At 43.4% G+C, this 23761-nt stretch overlaps 1 protein-coding gene across 1 annotated transcript in view; it reads right to left on the reverse strand.

Annotated features, from left to right (window-relative positions):
* LOC128455041 (receptor-type tyrosine-protein phosphatase S) overlaps positions 1-23761 on the reverse strand; it is a 63350-nt gene that overhangs the window by 34886 nt on the left and 4703 nt on the right. The window contains exons 3-6 of the mRNA XM_053438669.1: positions 21698-21839; positions 13051-13239; positions 4870-4980; positions 4017-4028 (exon numbers count right to left, since the gene is read on the reverse strand). Coding sequence (XP_053294644.1) covers positions 4017-4028; positions 4870-4980; positions 13051-13239; positions 21698-21839 — 454 coding nt within the window. The remainder of the gene's footprint in view (positions 1-4016; positions 4029-4869; positions 4981-13050; positions 13240-21697; positions 21840-23761) is intronic.

Here is a 23761-nt window from a genome sequence, read left to right on the forward strand (position 1 = left end):
AGAAAAAAAGGGGAACAGGGACAGAAGGGGGGGGGACAGGGAAGTGGAGATAAAGAGAGGGTTAGAAGAGGGTTTTCAGGGGGAGGGGGGGGGGGGGGGGGAGGGGGAAGAAAAGAGGAGCGAAGAAGAAGAAAACACATGGATCTATTTAAAAACACGGCTGTATACCAGAGTCAGGCCCATTCAGAAAGTAGGTGCTTAGAAGTAAGAAAACAAGAAAACAGGAAAAGAAGACTAGAGATGTCGAAGGAAGAGGAAACCCCAGGGTCACAACACAGGAAACGGAAAGAGACAGGGAGAGAGTAACGGACCAACATCTCTGGATGAAAGGAGAGGATGGAAAGGGAAGGCAGACAGAAAGCAAAAACATCGTCCAGGAACTTATACGTGTAACACATAACAAATGTTCTGAGGGGGGAAATAAAAAGTTACCGTAAAACGCAAAAAAAAGTAAAACAATGGGCGCAAAGGCTTATAGATGATTTGCGAATCCAGCGGTGCTTCTAATAAATAACATAAGAAATAAACAGGAAAATAATAAAATAAAATAAAATAAAAATGTGCTGCATAACCTCCACTCCTTAATGTGTAACATCGTTACTTGGAATCTTCATGGGCCACCTCCCCCCTACTCAAAGAATCTAGAGACAGTTGGATAGAAGTTAACATTTTTGTGCATGATTTCAACAAATCAAAAGAGACGAGTAGTTGCCGTGATGTCAAAGATAAAAGTGCAAAGGATGTGGTACAATTTAAAAAATAAATATGGGCCGGAAGATACCCAGAATTGGACACAGAAGTTGAAGACAAGAAAGAGACAAAGAGACAAAAGAACAGGTAGATCTGTTAGAAACAGACATGGTTATGCAGGCATCTCCTCGTCAGAGCATGCTGGAGGCAGACAGACAGTGCATCCATGACAGCGATAGAACATGCGTTAGATAGGCAGCAGGTGCAATGCAGCATGACAGCAGAATCAGTTCAATGGAGTCAGTCGTTAGCTACTGACTGGAACTATCACATGCAAGCAAACAAACCAAAACAGACAGTTAATTAAAGCGTATGGATTAGTGTGGTAATATGAGCTACAGCAGGATGAGGGTGGCGCCTGAATGTGAGGGTCAAGTGATCGGAAACAGCCCGAACGGAGACAGAGGACCGAAGACTCCACCATCGAGACGTGGCCGAGTACCTCACAATAAAGTGAGGCTCATAACAAGGGATAATCCTTCACATGCTCACAGAGCCTCCAGCTTAAAGTTAATCGAGCCGGGTCGCGCCGTTCCCCTCCGTTTTCTATACGGCGCGCGAGAGCCACCGGCTTCCATCTTTATTAGCCGAGCTATCATTAGTCCCGTCCTCTGCGGGGAGTCTGGAGGCTACAGACTTGGGAAACCTTGGCACAGAATGAGGATTACCGCCGTGTCTCTGCACCGCTGTATTGGGCGATCAGGCCCGTCACTGAGCTGACATTTACACAGCAGCAGCCGGTCTGTCTCAAGGACACAGCTTTAATAAACCACTGTAATAAGTGGGAATCATTAATATCCTCCCCGATATCTAAAAAGTGGATGGATGTGATTAATTTTGAATGTCAGTCATACAGACATATGGGAGTGTTTGGTAGAGATAGCAGCAATCAGGGAAAGCAGGATAAACAGGCTATTTATTGCAGTAAATTGGGCATATTGCTGCAAATATGACCGAAAATACTGTAGTGTTATTATAATTTCTGGGAATGTGCCGTGAGTATTCAGCTATACTTTACTTCACAATACCACAAAGTACACAGACAATGCAGTATGAAAGTGCAGGCCAACCTGCTTTACTGCTAACATCCTGATTTTATGACCGATAACAGCCATGTTGGGATTTCATCTAGATTCGCTTGTAAAATCTTGTATCACTCAGAGAGAAAGTTTCAAGCATCAGAATATCTTTTTTTAATTTTGTATCTCAGAGCAACTTGCTCCATTTGCTGCTCTGTGGTTTAAAAAAAGGAGGAGCCCGTAATATACGCTTTCCGTGATGATTCATCTTGAAACAGTAAAAAGTGAAAGCATTGTTAACATAAAAATCTTTAACACCATAATTGGTTATAATTATTACACCTAAAGCGGAGGCACTCTCTCACCTCGCTGTCTTACCGAATTAGCGTGTTCACACAGGCGTCATGTTTGCACCTGCCGATAATAACTTGCATATGTGAAGACTAGTCATTGATTTGACAATGAATGCAGTTTTGAATCCATTCCCATTGTAGACAAAAGCCAGATGTCAGCAGGTGTTAGTGGGTTTTTCCCCAGTGGAGACAGGTGACGTATGTATTTATTCTCGATGATGGAGGCGTCAGGAAGACCAGGCTGATGAGCCGGACAGAAATTTGACAAGTTTACAGTTGTGTTGCCAAATCTGACCTGTACCTACAAAAATAAGTATCACAATCTCTGTGGAGCTTCCCTATTGGACACTGTAGATATTGTAAATCTAAACCTTGGCTCATGTCGCCAAACCCCTGTTTTGTCTTCTCCATCTGTCTCCAAGTCACTGTGCCCGCTCACAGAGATATTTTCAATCTTCCTCCAGTTGTTATCTCTCTGACTTCCTAACTCAACCTTGGGTCTGTTGGTGTGGTGGATTTAAATAATCTTATTTTTGTACAAAATAGACCTAAACCATAGAAATTGATCAGAAAACTAAATGTACCTAAAGTGGGATTAACTTTAAAGGGCATCTAAGGGACAGTATTAGATGCTAATGGTTAACATTAGCATGAATTAAAAAATAATTGAACTTACTTTGTATGTTACATAGAAATATGTAGTGTGCCAATACAATACAACACAAGGTTGCTACAAGTAGCTATTGATTATTCATTAAACTTATATACATCATCATACATTAGTTGCATTGAATAACTTTTAAGTATCAAAAGTTAAATAAATCAATGCAGAAATGGATTCAGTATCTTATACTGTATATGTATTAATGTATAATTTTTTACAGTATGAGCACATATTTTATTCTAGTGGCTGGTTGACGCAGAGCTAATTTTAACTATTTGATGCATATAAAATTAATAAAGCGATGAATAACTAAACTTGTCATAGAAATGTATTTGATAAAAACACAATTTTACCTTTAATTTGCACTGAATAACTCAAACTAAATTATAATGAACTGTCTGAAATATAAATAGCCAAAGTCCTTGTGGGTCAATTTGTACTTGAAGATAACGCCTTCGCAAATATACTCAGATATTTAATACTGTGAATGAGTTTGATGTCATGAATTCAGCCAAATAACTGATGCTTCTCATACAAGCCAGCGCAGCACATACAGCATCAGAGCAGAACGCCATGTACACGTGGGATTGCCAGTGCAAGGTTTCCACTCAATGCAACAAGTGCAGAGCTGGAGCAGATGTGAGGACATGGGAACTTGGACACACCGTCACACATGATGATACAAAGGGGGAGCGGGGGGGGAGGGGAAATAAATAATCGGTAGCCAGACATGACAAGAAAGCAAATCCAATAATATCACAATCCGAGCATATCAAAAGGCGTGAACACACACTGTGCCATGCTCTCGTGTCCGTCCGTCAGTCAGCAGACATGCGAGCGGTGCTCCTTTCTCTTTCTCTCTCACTCCTTCCATGCAAACATCGCCTCTTTTTAATCTTCCAATTCTTGGGTCTCCATGACAACAAGATCATACCATGCAGAAAACACTGATCAGGGAGTGAAGGCAACACCAAGGGTTCTGCACACAAGGCCTCACAATGCAGTTAATGCTCTCTGCTGCGTAGGCAGAACACTTCATCATCGTAGCAGCGTTATTGAAATCAACTCTCTTCATTTTGGAGACAGAATCATTTCACCTCAAATCTACTCCGGCGTCCTTTTAAAAAAAAAAATAATGTCTTTGTTTTTTCTTTTTTGTTTCTCTCTGTTTCAATAAGTGAAGCTTTCTGAAACAAAGGAGTAACAAAAGAAAAGAAAGAGCACACCAACCTTCTCGAAGCTCTGAGGGATGGAAGGGGGTTGATGCAGAACACAATGACGTGAGGGGGGGGGAGAGAGAGAACGGGGAAACACAGAGAGAATAAAAACGGCCAGCGCAAAGCCACTCGCTCCACCGCACCACACACACATACACACACACACACACACACATACACACACACACATACACACATACACACACACACACACATACACACACATACACACACCTTACCTCACAAACAAACACCCGCATCAACCCTCACAGACATCACATACAAACTTCTCTGACATCCCAGTTAACAGAGATACTAGAACTTGCAAATCTGAGCATTGGTTATGGTCTTTCAGCAATTAGCCAGAACCCACAGTCCAGAGGCTACCACCAGTTAAACAGGGGTCACGTGGGTGCAAAATTTCTATTCTTTTATATACAATCAAAAATTGATTATATCCTGATTCTGATCATTAATTTAGTTCGAATTGCCGTTGAAATCTGTGCATCTTTTGTGCACCAGTTTCCTCTTACTCTGCCTCTTGTACAGAAACCAGTTTAGTAGACAGATCAGTGGTGTTTCCATGCAGTTAAACCAAGGTGTGTCCCCAAATTAATTTGTCAGTCCAATTCGACTGCAGGGGTCCGCACCAAGGCTTAAGGTGGACTTGTTAGAGGTGGTTATGAGAAAGACCAAACAACAGGGTCGACATGTAGCGTAGACAATGGATGAGTTAGTAATACTTTAACAGCACAGTTACTGAAAAAAGAAACAACTGTATTAATATAGTGAGCAGTAGTGGTTCCTGTGTGTCGTCTCTGTGCATGTGTGTGCACGGGCACATGTGTCCTGTGCTCAGGTCCTACCTCGCACGTATAGGTTTGCGGGGGAGGAGTAGCGGACACCTTGAGAGTTGGTGGCCACGCACTCGTACTTCCCTTGGTCGGTTTCCTCGCTGTTCTCAATCTGCAAAGCTCCTGCAAGAGAAAGAGAGACAAAGGTGTTGAGACGTCAAATTGCATCATCGCTCTTCACCCTATAATCCTTTTTCTGTTCCCTCTTCTGTTCGATTGTGACCCTGCTCTCTCCTCGTCTCTACAGCTTCAACAACAGCTTCGTTGTTATTTCTGAGGCTCCCTCTGAATGGCCCCGCGCCTCCATTTACCACTATTTGTATTTTTGGCTGGGCTGCAGTAATGAGGCCAGCCCCACAAATGCAAATGCATTTGACTGAGTGCTGAAGCTACTCAGATTCAATTTACCCCGGCTTTAATTTCCTAACTGGCCGTGGCTCTTTCCAAATGACTTGGTGCAAGCGGTGTCTATTAAGTGGGCGTTTACAGATGGTGTTGCCAACTTCAAACCTTTCAGCAGCCTTTATTGACCTTTTTCCAAAAATAAAATAAAACACTTTGTGATAAATCTAGTGACCAAATATCATCAATAGAAGAGAAAAGCAATCTTGTTTTCCCCCTTCCCAGACACGCCTCTCTATGACTCCCATTCAACTGATGAAAGTGACTTCCGGTTAACATGTCTTCTTCATGGGTAGTTCTTCAGCCGTCTTGACTCCTGGAGACCAGATGTAACGACCTTTAAGACTGGGTGTGACATCTATGCGCTTCTCACATGACTGATGAGGATGCATGGTGATTCGCTGAAGCAGAGTACAGCAGTTACTTAGACGAAAAGAACAGCGAAGACGCCTTAGAAGATTGAGACACAGCCTTTGACGTACGTGCCTGCTGACCCGCTCGCCGAGGCTCAGGCTGAGAGACACGTTTGAGGAGGAGGAGGCACTGACCTGATGCAGAGCTGCTGCAGAGTCACTAAAAAAACTTTATTTCTTAGCCTCAGGAGCAGAAAGAAAAACTGAGAGCTTAAACATTTGGCTTCTACTGTAATCAAAACCTTTGCCCTGTAGGGTTCATCAAGACTAAAAACTGAACTGAAAAAGTCTCGATATTAAACGGCAGTGATAATGAACTGTTACATATCAAGTTTCCAAGGCAAAGACAAAAATCTAGGATAAAAGTCAAAGGTTGAAGCTCTCGTATGGTTTTATTTCATGTTTCTATCAGCTTCAGAGGTTGAGAATTAATTTAATTTGATTTAGAAACCTTGGAACCTAATACATGTATACATGTGAGAACAGAGGGTAAGACAGAAGCAACAGATAACAGGCTGTTAAAGACTGACACTAGGATGAACACATCGATGACATGGTGTATATGCTAATTACCATATCTAGCAACATTTAGTGACTTTTTTTTCAAGCAGGCTTTAGCTTCTTTCCATTGAAAGTAGATGTATTGACTGTACATAGTGTAGCTACCCTCCTTCTCCTAAAAAGAGACCATTCAAAATTCAGAATTTCTTTCCCAAAAGTTTGGAAGTAATAATGAAGTCTTTTTATAAACTCAGACGACTCCTAAAGGGCCTATTTGTTGCACTCCTCTCTACAAGCTAGTGTCTCCTCTCCAACAGCAGCCTCCCTGTTTCCATGAAGAAAGCCTGTTTCTCTCAGCGACGTCCCGCAGATGCTCTTTAACTCTTTAAAACTTGTTCTTTTAATGCCTCGATTTGTATCCTCCCGTCCGTGATAAACAGTGTCTCCCTAAACATGCTATAATAAAACACAACTCTTGTCAGGTTTTCCTTCTTTTCTTTGGTTTCACACGGTGCTATTCTTACTACCCTTTCTTTCTCTTTTCTTATTTTTTTCTGCTCACAGCCTTTTGAATTGCCAGCAGTATTTTTTACCCTCATCCATTCTGCTCTGTCACATATATCTCATCTAAAACTGACACGCAGCCTGAGGAGGAAGCACTAAACCGTGGATTACACACAAACACACACATACACATGCATGTGTACTGTGTAGATAAACAGGCTCGCTCACAGAATGTTTTGTGTTGTCTGTGAGACTGATAACATACATCTGGTTTGTAAGATATATAAACAGAAGATATAGTTTGCACAGATTTTTTCTGCATACATCAAGTTTATGCTGTGATGGTGAAATTTACATGAATGTGCACGACCACGCAAAATGCTCCAGAATTGTTGTATTAGACAAATACTATTAATGAGTTAGGTCTAGCTAATTAGTTAATTAGGTCTAGTTAATTAGTTAGAAATATGTATATAAATGAGTTTTTAATTAGGGTTAACTATTTAATTTACTGTTTTAACAATAAACTGCGGATCCAGTTAGAGGCTTATTAAAGAAAATAAACAGAAGCCCCAACATGATCAGAAAAATGACTCTTTCCAATGTCAAGAATTTAATCATATGAATAACCTTTGTATCATTTTTAATAGTGATTTTTATATTTGTATAAATAGTTGATTATTGTTATTACTGATTCATTGATAATTCTCTGTTCCCAATTTCTGAAATGATTTGTTCTTTTCCTGGTTCTTATTTCATCAAACGAATACTTAAGTTTTGGACTGAGACATACAACACCCTGAGCTTTTCTGACATTTTTAAAACCAAGCCATTAAATTGCTTAAAGAATAATTGGCATATTCATCAAAAATATTCACCCACCCCACACCCTCTACTCAAGGAAAGCAGAAATACCGTAGTTAATGTAGTCACAGTCACAGCTACTTGAAGCGGATAAACCTTTTGCTTATCAAATCTTAAGAACACAGCCAGTTAAGCACTAACACGCTCCACAGAGACAGGCAGGTTGTGGGTCTGTGTCTGTGCGATGCTCCAAATTAAACAACAGCTGATCAGTAAATGCAGATGTTTAAACCCTGTGCTTTTGGAGGCCCACAGGAGGGCAGGTTTGACTTGTTACAGCGAGCTGGGGCACAAGTGTGTGTGTGTGTTTTGCGTGTGTGTAGTGAGCTGGGGCCCTGCTAGCTGAAGCTGTCATCCATTTGCTTATGTCTTCTGCAGTTACATGAAAGGAAAACAGCTCGTGCCCTCCTCTTTCTCTCCATTTTTCCATCTCTCGTTTCCCAGCAGTACGGGGCAGAGTTGGAGATAAACAGGAATAAATTATCTGCTCTACAAGCCGATCCTCTCCTTGAGGCAGAAGGAGAAGCGGCAGAAAGACAGAGCTGAGGAGAGATGGGGCTGGACAGGTGCAGCTCTGCAAACAAGAACTCATCTGACAGCTGGAAGCAGCTCATATGGCTACCCATCAGCACAAATTTGAAATCGGCGATTGAAATCTTCTCTTATGCAAAACGTGTCTTCACCGAACACAGAGAAAGACAGGTGTTCTATATATACAGTGCACGCGGCAGAAAGGTCAAGACACGCAGACGTAAACACACGACAGACAGATAACTGGCAATGAGCAAATATAATGAACGTCAGTGTGGGAAGCGGGATAAAAAGCGGTAAGCAGGGAAAGTGAAAGATAACAGGGAAGAAGAGGAAGCGCGGTTTGTCAGCGAGTCTGGAAGCTGCTGAAAGACCCAGGATGAGATGTGACTTCAGTAAATTGAACCACCGAGAAATCGCGGATGGCGTGCACGTCCGCTGGGCTGAGACGCAACCGATCAGATGACAGCGGGGACGGCGATCCTGAGCGCCGAGCCTGAACCTCCCGGTCTAACAGATCACCTGGACCCCCTCTCCCACGAGGACACATTAAGGTGTAATTAGGACATGACACCATCAACAATCAAGACAGATGGTCTCTAATGTTTTCTCCTGACAAACACTGAGATTGAAAATGCTTAACTTGTAACCTGATTATAATTAAAACATCTATTTCAGAATATTATTCTGAAGTAATTAAAAGTGCAATACGTAGCTTCAGCCACTAGGGGTCTCTAAACCAAAACATTGACAAAAGAACTAGTTTGATGACATGAAAATGTACCGGACGCGACTTTGGATCATTTTCTTGTATGAGGTAAATTATGTTCTAAGATACAAAGCTGAATATATTTGAGTTTTGGGCAAAATTGTTAATTTAACATCGCACATTGGCCTCTTGTAATAGTGAAGAACAGTTGTCCCACTTTTCTAAAATGTTCTAAAAATAAACCAATAATGGCAAGATTCATCGATAATGATTTTTTTTTTTAGTTGCCACTCATTGAGTGTCTGCAGATTTATCCTTGCCACATTTCCTTGTCAGTCTAAAAACTTGATCTGTACAAGGATTAGTCCGTCTCACCATTTAAAAAAATCCCTCTGAAAAACTAAAACCTGGATCTTTTTTGCCAAGTGATTTTATCACCAAATTTCACTAGAAACAGTTTTTTAGCTGACCTGCTGTCTATCACAAAGACACAAACGGTGGCAGACAGAGAAAAGCGATAACAATCATAAACCCTAACTATTTGTGTAGTTAGTCAAAATATCCCTGGTGTCCACAGCTGATTTAGAGAAACCAAATAATGTCTTTATGTTTTAATCCTTCCCGTCGTCTGTTTTAGATAAAAGTGACTTTTAGCTGCCAGCGTTACCTTTACCACAACCTTTGATCACATCCCAGTTCTTAGTCAAGACAGCTCCATCCATTACCAAGAAGTCAACCTCGCGTCCATATTGCACGCCATCTGTTAGAGTGTAGGTCCACGAAAGGCTGTTAAGTGCTTAGGTAAACTCTGCAGATCTCAGTCCCAAATGTCCGAGATAGACAGAGAGCTTGTCATGGTTCTCCTCACGTACATCTGAACTGCCGCAGCAGATGGCCTGGAAAAATAGATGGGTGCCTTGGTGGAGGTATAAAGATGTCAGGGAAAGTTCAGCTCGATACTGCACCATATGTTTCTACTGTCAGGAAACCGATGGCGTGTGTGCGCAGCTTTTATGTTGGTGTGTACACACGCGGAGTTCACGAGCGCCGATGGCTGTCGGTTGGACAGTCACCTGCAGCGGGAAGAGACTGCAGATGATGGATTATTATGGGCCGTGAAATGGCTAAGAGTCATCTTTTGTGGGATTTGAGCGCAGTCATTCTCAATATCATTTTTCATCCTGACCCCGACGGCCCATAAAAAAATCTTTCAAAGACCCACCAGAGAAAGAAAAGGAAGACGGAGAGAAAACAGTGTGTTGCCCCTAACAGATCGCTGGCTGTGAGCCAACGAGAGCTGGACGCTGCCCACTACATCACAGGCTCTGCTTGGAAGGTGCCCCCATTAAACAGATCTTAACGGAGTGCTTCATCCATAACACATCTCGCCGCTATTTTGTGCCGAGCTCACTTGTAATTGATTTTCTCCAAGTCATTTCACTGCAGCGTTTGGTTCATTATATACTGCATTTTGTTGGTGAGCTTTGTGACTTTTTGGGTGATTTGAAATCCTATTAAGCCCTGCCCCGAACCTCACTGAGTCATTTGTCTTGCTACTGTTTCATTGATGTGATATGTGGACAAAAATACTGCATCAGTGAATCAGTGTCGCGTGTGTGTGAAAGCCTAAAAAGCAGAGCAAGTTAAACTTACTGTGACAGATTACCGTATAATTCATAATTTTAAGGCTACAAAAATAAGTATCTGCTATGCTGTGAATCATTGAAAATATATTTACAAAGAGAGAAAATAGCCATACATAAAAATAAATATTCAACATGAATGGAGAGATCTGACAGAAGCTGTTAATCTATAGCTCCAAGGCCACAAATCCTTTTTTAATGAATTATCAGTGAGAAAATATCAGGAAAACCATCGTAATTATGATTCTGCGATATCCAGATACTGCTCCTTCTATTATGTCTCTGATTATGGACAGAAGAGATTTAAAACTTAGAATATGCAGGTCGATCTTTTCTTTTGTGTGCATCTATCCACTGTTTTACCTTTTCATGCTCCAGATTTCACCTACGACCACTGTCAAGTATTTGACACAGAGACAATTAAACATTAAGTATTCTATCTATCACTATCCTTCATTTCCATTTTTATGCACAAGTTGGTTATTGGAAATAGTACTAGGGATTCATGTGGGATCTAAAGCTGGTTTCTGAGGGAGAAGAAAAGCGAATGTGCATCTGGCAGGCCTGACATTTTCAAATTGTAGAATAGTTTGTAGTTTTAATTAAGGGAAATCCGAGATCTGTGTCTTTTACATATTTCGCCTTTCCTAAACGACAAAAACACAAAACAGAAAGTGTGATACATGGATTAAAGAGTCCTGTCTGTACTCTGGATTAATTTCTTCCATATTTGTGCACATTTTCTAAAAGCTAAACGGACAAAACAGAAAAAACACAACGGTCATCAGTGGGGATTTACGAAGCCAATTGGTCAAGCAAGGCAACAATAGCACACAAGGAAGAGATTTCTGCAAATGGCAGAATTGGTTGAAAAGAGGCTTTGTGATTTGGTAAGAATCTACAAGCATTCATCTGAGGGACAAGTACTTTCTTAAGAGCCGTTTTGTTCAATTCTGCGTCTCTCTGGTCTTTTCACTGTCACCTCAAACAATATTTCCTTAATCTATCGGTTCGTCTTTATCCTAAAACCCTTTTCTCTTATTAATGTAGAATTTAAAAGAATATGACAACATCAAAAACTCTGTAGCTTCAGTATTGGGACATATTTGATAATAATTCCATCCTAAAAAAATATAACGCTTTATTCTTGTCAGGCACTTTAACACTAATATCTTATAGCGCCCGTCTTGCAATACAAAACAATGCAGCTCATTTATTTCCATGTCATCTGTGTTTGACGTGTTGTGTGGGACACGTAGCTTTGCATAATATATGGTATATAACCATCTGCTGCATATTTAAAAATCCTTTCAGTTGTTCTGAGTCAGCTGAAGCCAGTGTTCACATTAATTAGCCAGCGAGTTGTAGCTGTTGGAATCTGTTAGTTACAGCTGGTGTTTCATCTGGCGACTGAAGGCTGGCTGAGGAGGAGAAGTTGTTTTCTGTTTACCCCGGTGCTCTTAGAAATGGCCGACAACCAATTCCACCGGCCTGCACATATGTCATGCCCGAATGGAAAGCTTGACAGGCGCTGCAAACGTAACTAACGGGCAGGGCTCGCTGAACTGTCAGATCTCCAAGATCTTCCTAAATTGAACGTGTGCAAATCCTAAATGTGTTTAAGCAGCCTAATGGCCAACGCTGCATGGAGACGCAGAGCGAAGGTTGACAGAGGGCACCGTGTGATCAGTGAAGGATATCGGCCCGACAGCAGGGAGGTATCAGAGCTGGCGGGATGGTGGAGCGCAGAGAATATGGATGAAGCAACAACAAAATGGTTTCGCCTCGCCATCACTTTCGTTCCTCCCCCTTGAGGACGGCTGAGAGAGAATGTCTGAGAAAATACGTGTCTGCCTACTCCGTGAGACACTGTATCCTCTATACACAGGAGCATAAACAAAACTGAATAAAGTGTCTTCAGCGGGAGACGTGATTGTTCTGTATTCCTCCCTCGATATGTCCCTTCTCTCTTCCCTCCCTCTGCACTTCGTCTGGCACAGTCGTCTCGCGCTCACTCTTTAAGACGCCGAGCTCATTTCACACAATTTCAGGCTGGGCGGGTCTCAAGATAAGAGGAGCATCAGTTAAATGCCTAATGTGGAGAAACTTCATCTCTGTTTCTATTGATTTTCAGATCAGAGAGAAGAGAACCATAGTTGCTTTGAAGTTGATTGATTATTATATTAAATAGCTATTTCAAAGCGAATTTACTTTATAATTGTGTGAACTTTCTAAAAACACTTTTAATAGGCCTATGTGAGACCATGTATTATGATATTTATGATCAACCGTGGAGAGATTTTTGCCTTGAAAGTGTCATTGACTTTTTTTAATAATCTTTCCTCCCAAATGTTAATAAAAACAGCATCTTTTTTTTCTCTCTCGGCTTAAGGACGGCACAATTATCCTTTTATGAAATTGGCTTTAAAGAGGTTTTACAGCCCCTGAGGATGTAAATAAACTCAGAGAGGAGCATGTAATGCCTCGGTCCTAATTAAAACGTTCTAATCGCTGAATTTAGAGCAACAGAGATTCCACCTGATAGCGGCGCTAAGCTTTAGCTGCGCCGCTTTATTTACTTATTGGGAAATCGAATGGTGTTACTAACAGTCGTCATCCGTCTCACCTGATCGAAGCTGTTTGATGCGACCCCGGCTGGTGCTGTGGTCGACGGGCAGGAAGTCTTTGAACCAGGAGATCTCGGGGTCGGGGATGCCGCTGGCAGCGCACAGCATGGTGGCCGTCCTCGTCCGCTCCACCACCTTCAGCTGGGGACCCATGTCTATACTGGGGAAGCCGAAGGGCAGCAGGTCCTCTGTAAAGACAATATATAGATAATGAAAGAAATTGAGCAAACTGGCAGCAAATCCATCCATGTCCCAATCGCAGGGATTTCTGTGTGTCTGTCTTGGGCTCACATTTCTCCAGAGCCCTTCATCTTATCAGCTTCACACTTGGAACTTGTTTTGGAAAAGGCTCAAGGAAGTGCAGTGTCGAATTTGGTGTGGTTTGGACACTCGATATGTTCAATACTAATAAACTTTAAATAAACAGGCAAACAGCGCCTTGCTGTCTGTGTAGAGCTGCGGCGCAGGGAGTAACAGGGAGTCTGCGGGCCCTGCTGAACATGTGGTGGCGAAAGACAAATACACTTTATATAAGCGTCCAGGGCTTTTGCCTTCTTCGGCTGTCTAAAGTCACGATCCTGTGCATTGCAAAACTCCCTATTTCTACCAAAAGAGCTGCAATGAAACCATATTTGAAACTGTTGAGACTATGGGCTGATCCATCACCTGGTGTAAACAGGATGGAGAAAGTCACGTAGATCATTCCCTGGGTAAAAGCCAACGGGTGGGTATAGGATTGGGAGATATTTGTTCATATTTTGTAAGCTGGGCGACAACTATCCCCCTCCTATTGCCAAGGCTGTAATTCACCAGAGCAAAGAACCACTGAAATGAAAACACAATGAAAAAGGTGATCTTCCTGTATGATACTGAGTGTGAAACAGTATAAGAGATGCTGTGTCTTTTGTTATTATTCAGTTCCTCCAGACTTATTTTCCACAACCATGACTTTTCTACCTCCTCGGATAACCTACAGGAAAATGTGTTTTCACTTCCCAAGATGAGTAGCGGCCACGACTGAATGAACTACAGGGACAACGCCACAGTGCTGTTGAAACTCTAACAGTGAAAGTTTGCCGTATTAACTTCTACCATCACGGAAACCTCTGTCACTCTGTTTGTGGCTCACGTATCTTGAGAACCGTTCATCTTATCAGCTTCACAACTGGTGTATGTATTCAGGAGGGTGCAAGGAGGGGGAGCAGCTTCAGGGTTCTGTGTCACTCAGCCAGTCTTTACTGCCAGGTCACTTTTTACAGTTTCAGAGAGGAGGCTGCAACCAGCATTACCACAGGCCCAGCTAGCAGCCCACTCTAAACAGGCAGGTGTAGAGCGGGAACTGCCCTCGTCAGGACAATGATGGATTATTGAGGCAGTTATAGGACAGAGCCAGAGACCCCCCCCGACCATGCACTGAATCATGCCTGTCCTTCCTCTGAGGTGAAACAAAAAAAAGACATACACTCACTTAAAAGCAGTGATGTGAGAGTCACTGTTCTCCCACTTTAATGTGTACGGGCCCTTGAAAGTAGAGATACTGTCAAGGACATCAGAGTTCCTATATCGTCAGCATGCCCTTTTTCTTTTCTTTTTACAGCTAGTCATTAGGTGATACAGAAGGCAGGCAGAAGCAGAGTTAGGTTTTAGTGCATGTGTGACAGGGTGCCTCGACAGCAGTGTAAACATACCGCCCAATCAGCAGGAGATAACTTAACAGCCCACACACACACACACACACACACACACACACACACACACACACACACACACACACACACACACACACACACACACACACACACACACACACACACACACACACACACACACACACACACACACACACACACACACAGTGTACGTCCCTAGCCTAGAAACACAGGTGTTTGGTGACAGTGGCAGTGAACTGTGGGTTTTCTTCCATGGTGTGTTATGTTCTGGTAATGATTCCTGTCTAATAACTATGCAGAGAGCTCCTCAGAAACAGCAGCAGCAATTAGAAGCTAGGATCAAGAGGAGGGGCAGGGCACTGGGGGTAATAAGGACTTGTTAGCCGTAATTGTTAAAATGTACCAACGATTAGAGAGGCCGATCTGCGATGCGTCCGCACGCGCCTGGATATGTCTGATGACGGTGTGTGTGTGGGGGGGGGGGGGGGATGAGAGTGTATGTTTGTGTGTCTTGCCTGAGCTTGTACATGTTTGTTTCTATAACTTTGCTCCTATTAGCATCTTCACAGATTCCGTGCAATGTGTGGAATAATGTAAGGAGACACGTCCACACATATCCAGGAAGAAAATGAAGGTGTGTGCATCCTGAAAAGCATTGGCTCTCTCTTTCAACCACACACAGACACACACAAACAAACAAACACACACACACACACACATTCACATACACTTTCTCTGGTGAATGGGATTAAGCATCTCAGTGACAACAGTCCAGATGGCCAGACACGTAATCAAGCATCCATCAGCCTTCCTGCTTCCTGCTCTTCTTACCCTCTCTCTCTCTCTCTCTCTCTCTCTCTCCCTCTCTCCCTCTCTCTCTCTCTCTCCCTCTCTCCCTCTCTCCCTCTCTCCCTCTCTCTCTCTCTCTCTCTCTCTCTCTCTCTCTCTCTCTACATACACACAGACACCTCCTCCCCCATACCTGGACCTATCATTTTATATTCACAGTTTCATACAGCAGTGAGGCAATTACCAAGATGGCAATTTGCTTGGTTAAAGTAATCAAGCCCACGGGAGCCTCTAGACGGTCGAGGACAACAGAACCCGTTAAAAGAGCCAAGCATCACCGCCAAACGCAGTCCGAGATGCAGACCGTGGCCACGTCAACTGTCTGTGTGTTTTTCCTCCGCTCCTCTCCTCCTCCTCCTCCTCCGAGCCCCCTGCTACCTAACCACATGACAGACATGCACCATCTGTCTCTGCACACTCTGCGATGGGGATGAGAGGCTGAGTGGAGATAGGATCTATCGCTCTCTTTCTCTCTTTACACAGTCATCAGCTTTGGAGAGACCCCTGTCAGATAGGAATGTCAAGCTGCTCCTAATGGCGTGGCTGAGGGGGAGGAGGGAGAGGAGTATCTCCACGAAGAGGGAAAGAGTCAAAGCTCAGAGAAGAGCCTGGGGAGGATGTTTACTCTCAACACCACGGTTGGAGCTCAGGTGACGTCCAGGCCTTGCAACATGCATACATCTGCCGACAGAGCCCCGAGTCGAGGGAGGGGACCATCATTACCTCCCCACACTTCCTTCCCTTGCACACCATCCCAGACTGATCAATGCTAATGTTCCACTTGAATGGAGGCGAGTGGTAGGCCCATTGAGCGAACAGGGAGGAGGAGAAAGGAAGGCGAGGGGGGGAGGAGGATTGATATGCAGGTCAGGAGGTGAGTTCCCCCGGGCTGCGGTATATGCCCTGCCTACATCTGCTCCCTCCTGCCTCCTACAACCCCTCCTCTCTCCTGAGAGGGTTCAGATGGTCTTTTTATCACTCCGCTGGCTACCACTACACGGACTCCCTGGCTGTTAATTACAGCACGTCACTGCATTGCTGCTCGGGGCGTGTGCATGCATGTGTGTGCATGTGTGTCTTTGTGTTTGTGTGTATGTGTGTGTGTGTGTGTGTGTGTGTGTGTGTGTGTGTGTGTGTGTGTGTGTGTGTTTGTGTGTGTGTGTGTGTGTGTGTTAGTAGGGGGTCTGGATCTGTATTCCAGTCAGGTCTTTATCAATTCTGCAAATATAGTGTAGGTGGACCTTGAACGAAACCATTAGAGAGAGGTGGGAGAAAGAAGGAGATGTAGCTAGATATAGATAGATGGAGAGATAGATATAGAGAGACATATATATATTTAGATATGGAGATATATATAAAGAGATAGAGATGTAGATAAAGATATGGATATGGATATTGAAAGATAGATATATAGGGATAGATAGATAGAAAGAGAGATAGAGAGAGAGAGAGAGAGAGAGAGAGAGAGAGAGAGAGAGAGAGAGAGAGAGAGATAGATAGATAGATAGATAGATAGATAGATAGATAGATAGATAGATAGATAGATAGATAGATAGATAGATAGATAGATAGATAGATAGATAGATAGATAGATAGATAGATAGATAAATCCTGCAGATAGTGGTTCTGGCCAGTGAAGTACAGTTCACTGGAGAGTGGAATATGGGGCTACAGGTATTCAGTGAGGCACATGGATGAGTCAGCCGCTGCTTGAAATAGATACTGCGGGCATGGCCTTGATCACACTTTTCACCAAATGAATCATTTATCAAAAACAAACACTGCTGCGGAAGAGCACCGCTTATTTTTCATCATCTGGTTAAATTGATAAGACAGCCTATGGAAAAATGCAGCAAGCGTATATAAACAAAGTGTGTGTGTGTGTGTGTTTGTGTGTCAACAGTGTTTGGGGCAACATTGGCAAGGACCACTCAGCATTGTTCCCTGCAGCTTTGTGTTTGTGTGTATTTGTGTGAATTAAGAGGTTGAGAGCGAACATTTTGGCCTGGTTATGTTTGCAGAAGGGCAATCAGGCTTGATGCCCAAAACCAGTCGGTGGAGCCAACAGATCTGGGTAAATATGCAAGTCGTGCGTCTGTGTGCAAGCACAAACACACATACGAACACACATACTGGCACATAAAAGACACACACACACACACACAGAGTTAATGGCATAATGCATATGATGCAAACACACAAACACAAATCCTTGTTTTCTTTCTCTGTCTCTCTTTGAAATGCCCTCTCACAAACACAGATGCACTCCCTCACACTCCCCCTCCGCACAGAAAATCATCATTTGTCCTGTTTAAGAAACAGGTTGCCTATTCATCTCTCAGTTCATTTCAGTGCCGAATGGCCATGTGCATGAAAGAGGCCTGAATAAAAGGCGATCTCGAGGAGCCTGATTCAGGATTAATCTGCCGGCGCTCAGCAGTCTTCAGAGGCTGTAATGCTTTGACTCCTATAGACTGCAGGAGGGCTGGAGGGGAGCACTTTAAATGCTAATGGACCTTTATGATAATACATCACAATACAATGCAGAATCAGACTTTGCATCACAGATCAATCCCACTAAAAGCCCAAAAGTCCCCACTGTCCTGAGCCCTGCGTCGCCTCACCTCGCAGATCCAGCAGCTGAACTCACGAAACATGATAATCCCACACAAGGCATATTACATACAAACGCACGTGAAGAATAGACTGTGAGGGCAAGAATAAAATGGAAGGAGTGAAGATGAGGGGGTATATTTGATGAAAGAGCCAGTTCTCCACTCAAGGTGTGTAATCCTCTCGCAGGCTGAGTTGATATACTCTCAGTTGTTTCCGGAGCAAAATTCTGCTTGAGCCACCAGCCTGCCAATGCAGCAGACGCCTGGGGGGAATCACTGATCTGACTCTGTTGTTCATATGAAGGGTGTTTGCCATGATGGCAGAACATCTCTCCTCACTTTTCTCCCTCTCTCACCCTCTCCCTCCCCCATCCTTCGCCGCCCTTTCTCCTAAAATGGGACACTGGGAGGTGGGTATAAGCAGGATTACTCTGCACAAACCAGCCACATACACACACGCAGAAGTGCAGAAATAAATATATATATATACCCATAAATGAAGAAATCTATGTGTATGCTCGTACATAGTCATGAAGGTTGATCAGCTCGCACACACACAAAAACACTCACACACATTACTGCAGTGATGAGAATCTCTCGCCCACCAGAGGTTTTTCCAACATGCAGAACTGCAGATATTCACGTCTCCTGAAGGCGGAACACAACACAACTGCAGCGTCCATGGAAAAGAGCAGTTTGGGTGAAATGGGGATGGGGTGGGCGGCAGAGAGCCTGTGAAAATGCAAAGAGAGTAGCAGAGAGAGAGAGAGAGAGAGAGTCCGGATAGACAGTCAGGGTCAGGCAGAATAGATGGCTGAGAAAATGAAAGAATGAATAAAACAAGAGCGAAGAAATTAGAAACGGACATAGCTGTGGGCCAAAGAGGCGGCAGCTTGGGTTAAAGACAGAAAGATATAGTGGGGAAAAGAGGAGGGAGGAGAACGAGGAGTATGGAATAGGAATTGGAAGGGTAGTGTGATGACTGCGAAGTCACAAAAAAGAAAGAGCACCCTGACCATAACCTACCACAGCTCCTGTCCATTAGGCCGCCTATAGAGCAGCAGCCCATATCCTGTGGCCAACCTCAAGCCCCTCACACTACAACACTGCTATTAGTGTCGGTCAACCATCATACAGAATGATGAGATGAAACGCATCAGGGGATGAAAAGACTTTTCAGTGGACGGGTTTGGTCGGTAATGGAAAAACTCCTTTCTGCTTCAGCTGGTGGACCTTTTCTCCCTCGAACCATGGCTGCCCAAAGACAACTTTCGCAGACATTTGCGCACTTAACTGAATTTGTGGAAGACATGGACTATCATACTGTACATTACTAAGTCTAAGGTAGATTCTAGTGGTGTATAGCTTTAGTTGAATAGAGTCAAATATAAGGAATGGAGCTAAAACTGGGTCAAGTGCCTAGAGTTAAATGTGCCCTTATTTTTTGGATAAATGCGTTAAATTTGTTAAATTCCTGTTGTGCGATGCTAATAGCGAACCAAAGCCAAGGTTTACGCTTTATAGAAATCTGTGAATATATTTAGCATCATATAACAGTGATAATGTAATTACGAATTTGTTGGTATCTGATTCAAACCTCTGACTCCTGTGTGTCTATGGTAACACACATGAGGGTATTTTTCATAATTCCATTATCAAATACATATTGTGATACAGACTCACAATATATTGTCAATTTTCTAGAATGGATTACATGACTTCTAAACATCTGTTTTCTGGTAAATCAAGGCAATTGAATATGTAAATTAAATTGTATTTCATTACATTTATGAAAAATCCTTCATTTCTAGTTTTTCTTTGTAAACCACTATGCCCAGTGATATTAAAAAGACACCATATGGAGAAATCTGATGGCTTATAAACACTACATCAGTTAGAAAAGTACTTCTGCTATAGTGAGTAAGCCCAAGGCCACGAAGGGTATTAAAGGAGCTTAGCCCCCTCTTTTGCCCCCTCTTTACCCCCCCTTTACCCCGGCCGCTCTGTGTATAGTGTGAGAAGAAAAATTGCAACAAGAAAAAAAATTGCTAAAATACATGTGACTTTTGCTTCACTGTGGTTTCAGAACCATGGACAGCTCTGATTGTTGAGTGTCGATTGTGTGTGTGTATCGAACCTCTTTACCAAGTTTGGTTGGTTATAATTTTAAGTTCACCGTGAAACACAGTAGAATGAGGATGGACACCAGAAAACGGTTTAGTAAGAATAAATAAAACATGCCAAAGTGCCCAGCCAATGCCAGTAGCCCCAGCAGCAGCAATGATGCTGCCAAGGCAAACATCAAACTAGCTTCCCCGGCGGCGGCCCCCACAAACGGGGTCAGAGTGGGTCCACTTTCCAACGGTCCTCACAGTCAGCCTGTGCATCCTTGTTCAAAATGAACAAATGTTAAGGCTGATAATGCTCTGATTGTGGCTGCTGCTGTGCGTCAAATATTGCTGTCATTCATTGCAGTCCAATAATCTGTTGACTGCACGGAACACATTGTCTGATTCGGAAGAATCAAAGGCTGCTGATTCCATTGTCAACGAGGGGAGAGGAGACGTCATGGTACACTGACCTCAGCAGGAGAAAAGTTTACACAAACCGGAACAGACACACATGGCCACACACACTGCGAGGCTCGCCCTCGAGGTGTAGCTTATGTGGTAATGTGCTTTAGATTGGGGCTGTGTGTGCAGGGATGATGGGCCGAGTAACAGATGGACAAGAGTCTATTCCCTGGGCTACCAGCCTTCTGCTTACAACACAGCCCTGCCAACTGTACAATCCTCATCCATCTCCCGCACTTCTGCACCCCGCCACCACTCCCACGAACATCCCATTCTATCTCTATTGTTTCATTCCGTCCTGCTGTGTTACTCAACAGGCTCTCACCTCCTCAGCCTCCATCATACCTCTTCTCACCTCCTCTCGACCTCTTTCTCCTCCCTCTCAATCTCTTCCTCAATTTCCCCTGGCAGAATTGGGTTGTCTGCCAAACCGAGACCTAATCCCCTGATTTTCATGTAGTAACAGCCCGAACAGCCATCCCTCTATTTCTTCATCCTGTCGTGCTGTTTTGGGCGAATAGCCAGTGCTCAGATCCCATGCTGCTTGCAGCCACGCTCTGTGACTTTAGTTCATAGCATGTTGGAGCACCACATTAGATACGTTTCCTTCCAAGGAGACAGTGTATATTTGATTAACACCCTGACTCTGGCAAGAAAGCTCAGTGATTGCATAGAGCTGGGACGCTGAACTAGCCGTTAGCTAGCACACTAGCTGGCACTCTCTTTGGCCGGATCACACTCTACTGCACTCAGAGGGACTATAAAAAGAACAGTGTGCTGCAGCCCGCTGTGCAGGCAGGGTGTGGCTCGGCTCTGTTGTCACATCTACAACTAAAGGCCCAGGCAACCGTGGCCGACATCTGAAGCCAGGTGATTGCACACGTGAAAAAGGATGGAGATGGGGGTGTGCGCGGTCCTGTGTGTGGTTCTGGGCCTCACCTCTAATAATGGCCAGCTTTGCAGTGACGGAGTCATTTCCTTTAATGTTGCGTGCCACACACTCGTAGATGTTCTCATCCCGGGGAGCTCTAAGCGGTTGGATCCTCAGCACGGCGCCCGCACCCTCGTCAAACTCTACGGTCTGGACAACCACAGGACGACAGGCAAACACAGAAATAAATCAGTCACAGCAGAGAGAACACATTGATCACCAACAGAACTGTCTACTGTCACGCCATGTACATCTTACTCTAATTGTATCACAATAATTATAGTTATATAAAGCTTAAAAGCCTGCTTCAACTTCTCCACTGTACAGAAATTAGGGTTCAGGCTCATATGCAGAACGTGTACCTGTACATATGATCCAGGAGCAGGCAGCGCGTCAGTGTCTGTCACAGACACGTCAGCAGGGAAGAAACTTACCAACAGTGGAGGTTGTATCCTTCGGCTGTAATTCAGTATCTTTAAGCATTAAGTCACACTCCTGCATCAATATACAGTCAGCATGCATGATTCTAATGTCAGGTATTAGCTTCTTCGGTGGCGTTTAGCTTTGGGTGACATGTGCTTTTAATATAATGTTAAATATGATGCAATCAAATTGTAATGTGTCAGCTTTGTGAAATTCTGACACATGACAATGTTTCTGAGAAATTCTTCTATCGTGAACGATTAAATTCAACACATTTTGGAATGTGTGCTATTATTAGTTGGGTCTCAATTCAGGAACAGTTCCTTCGTAGACTACAGCAGTACAACGAGGCTGTCACTTTCTGAAGGCTTCTCCGAATGCAGCCGGCAAACGCGTCATTTCATTCCCGAGCAACGAAGGCTCCAAATGGGTGGATCCTTCTTGGGCCAGCCTATCCCAGGATTCATTGCACCTTGGTAACGAACCCCTGACAAGGACATAACAGCACCTTCAAGCGACGACACCTCTGATGCTTATGCTTTTACTAACAGCCTTCAATTCAACCAAACAGCTAACGGTACACATGTGCAACAAAGAGGCACAGAAAGTTTTTCTTCATGTCCAACTGCTATGCTGTTGCTAGGCGACGACGGTGAGGGCGGTACAAGCTGATGCAGATCACGGAAATCCTCCGTAGACCAGACTCAGGTTTCTATGTTGCCCACGAAGGAGGCAGCCCCAGAATTGGGACACAGCTTGGATGTTAAAGAAGTAATTCAACATCTGTTGGAAAAACACTTATTTGCTTTCCCACAGAAAAGACTATTAACTTTCAAATGTCAATTTTCACTATAGAACTAGCTCTGGGAAATAATTATTGGATCCCAATTGTAAAAAATCTGGCATGTTTAGGGGACTAGGGGAGAGCGGGGTAATGTGGGACATCGGGTGATGTGAAACACCCCCTGTATCTAGTCAACGGGACACATTTGTGGTCATGTGACTATTATGTTTTCAAGCCCCTCCCATTTCTCCCTTGCTATGAAGGATAAGTTGGTGCAGGTGCTGTGGTAAGTATGTTTTTTCACAAAAATGTGTTTTTTGCATGTAAAAGTAAATTTTCTTGGTTGAACTTAATCAACTGTCGTGTCAAAACAAATTGATTCAAGTAGAAAAACTTATATCATACATTTTGGTGAACTTCCAACATATAAAACCATGTGATTGATGCTAGCTGAAGATTAGCCTGAATTGATAAGAGATGTTGTTTTTCTAAAATTGTGGCTTCGGGGTAAAGTGAGACAAATGCTGTGGGGTAAAGTGGGACAGTGTCTCACTTTACCCCACCATGAAGCACAAGTTAAGTTTAGTCTTAAACATATTCTAGTGTTATATTACATTATATATGTCTTATTTTTAATGTCAGAAACATTGTAGAAAAGCCATCATGCCAAGAAACTACACCAGGAAGACAATCTGGGGCCAAACACCCCTCGCAGAGATGGAGAGTGCAGCCGCTGAGGTCATGCAAGGAAAGAAGTCCTTGGCTTTGCTCCAGTTAAGTGCCGTGAACTGGCATTTGAATACGCAGGGAAAAACAATATCCCTGTCCCTGCCAATTGGACAGAGAAACAATGTGCAGGTAAGCT

This window comes from Pleuronectes platessa, chromosome 13, assembly GCF_947347685.1.
Source record: "Pleuronectes platessa chromosome 13, fPlePla1.1, whole genome shotgun sequence".
NCBI classification, from domain to species: Eukaryota; Metazoa; Chordata; class Actinopteri; order Pleuronectiformes; family Pleuronectidae; genus Pleuronectes; species Pleuronectes platessa.